At 64.7% G+C, this 1,286-nt stretch overlaps 1 protein-coding gene across 1 annotated transcript; it reads right to left on the bottom strand.

Annotated features, from left to right (window-relative positions):
* Positions 1-8: 8 nt before the first annotated feature.
* LOC145719198 (melanoma-associated antigen 8-like) lies at positions 9-1,179 on the bottom strand (the record flags this gene model as incomplete). The annotated part of the gene is made up of 2 exons (XM_081810703.1): positions 1,101-1,179; positions 9-920 (listed from the first exon to the last, which is right to left on the bottom strand). A coding segment is annotated over exon 2 (891 nt), but the record flags the coding sequence as incomplete, so codon positions are not given.
* Between the last annotated feature and the right edge of the window lie 107 nt (positions 1,180-1,286).

Below are 1,286 nucleotides of genomic sequence, written 5' to 3'. Positions count from 1 at the left end.
TTGGTTTCGGCGTGGGCCCTGGGACCCCACAGGAACTCGTAGCGGGCAGGGTCGCTGCCAGGCACCTGCCGGTACTCCACGTACCCTTCCTGCACCCAGACATTGGTGAGGAGCTCCCTGGGCTCCCCATAGATGATGTGCTCCTGGCCGGCATACACCCCCATGGCCCCCAGCGCTTCCCACACCTCCTCCTCGGGGGCATGGTCGCCCTCCAGGAGGATAAACCCCAGGACCACCACCAGGAGGCCGGTCTTGGGCACTTCCTGCTCACCGCTCAGCATCCCATCCCAGGTGAGGCCCAGGACGGGGACTAGGATGTAGGAGTGGTCGCTGGGGTCCACTTCCTTCACATCCACGCCAAAGACCAGCCGCATGCACTTGGAGACTTGGCCCAAGATCACTGGGAAGGCATCCTGGTCATCCTCGCCGACGATCTCCAGCATCTCTGCATGGCTGGTCGGCTCCTTGGTGCGATACTTGCGGAGCAAGAACTCCACCAGGTCGACCACCTTCCCCTGGACTACGTTTTGGAGCCCCGGCTGGGCTTCTTTGTGCTCCTCCCAGGTGCTCGCCCCCTCCTCATCGGGGCTGCTGGAGCCCTGGTCAGGCTGGCTCTGGGCAGTGGCTGCCGGGGCACTGGGAGAGGGGCAGGCACTCACAGAGCTCTGGGGAGGACTCTGGAACCCAGCAGCAGACCCCTCCTCCGCGGGGACCAGAAACAGGGCAGAGCAGGAGACAGATGGGGCGGTGGACTGGGAGGAGGCGGAGGTGGAGAAGGAGGAGGGGGCGCATGGGGCCTCCTCCTCCCCAGCCCCGGACAGCTGTGCCTCCACCAGGCCCTCTGCCGGGCCTGGGTCTTCCTCCAGCTTCCAGAGCTCACCCTTCTGACCCAGGGGCATGGCGTTTGTGTCGGGGAGAACCTGAAGAAACATGTGGGACGGCTCCTCAGGGTGCAGCCCAGGCAGCAGAGGCCTGAAGTCCCGGAGCTGACAGTGCGTTGCGTTGGGCTTGGGTGCTGAGGGGTCCCCTCTGGGCTGGGATGGGCAAGCCCCTGGCTCCATGATCAGAACAAGTACCTCACCTTGACGACTGGCACTCACCTGCACCTCCCCTGCTCTGGGACCTTAGAGGCTCCTGCCTCAGACCTAGGCCTCAACTCTGAGTTCTTGAAGCCCCTGGAGGACAAAAGGAGGAGTCACTTCAGGGTGCAGACACAGAGCACGGCACACGGGCCCCAGTGGGGCAGGAGGGCTGGGGCGGACTCTGTGAGGTCCCCACCAGTCCAA

Source organism: Leptonychotes weddellii, unplaced genomic scaffold (assembly GCF_054177405.1).
Source record: "Leptonychotes weddellii isolate Sample4059 unplaced genomic scaffold, ASM5417740v2 HiC_scaffold_33847, whole genome shotgun sequence".
Taxonomy (NCBI): domain Eukaryota; kingdom Metazoa; phylum Chordata; class Mammalia; order Carnivora; family Phocidae; genus Leptonychotes; species Leptonychotes weddellii.
This window is presented reverse-complemented; position numbering and strand designations above follow the sequence as displayed.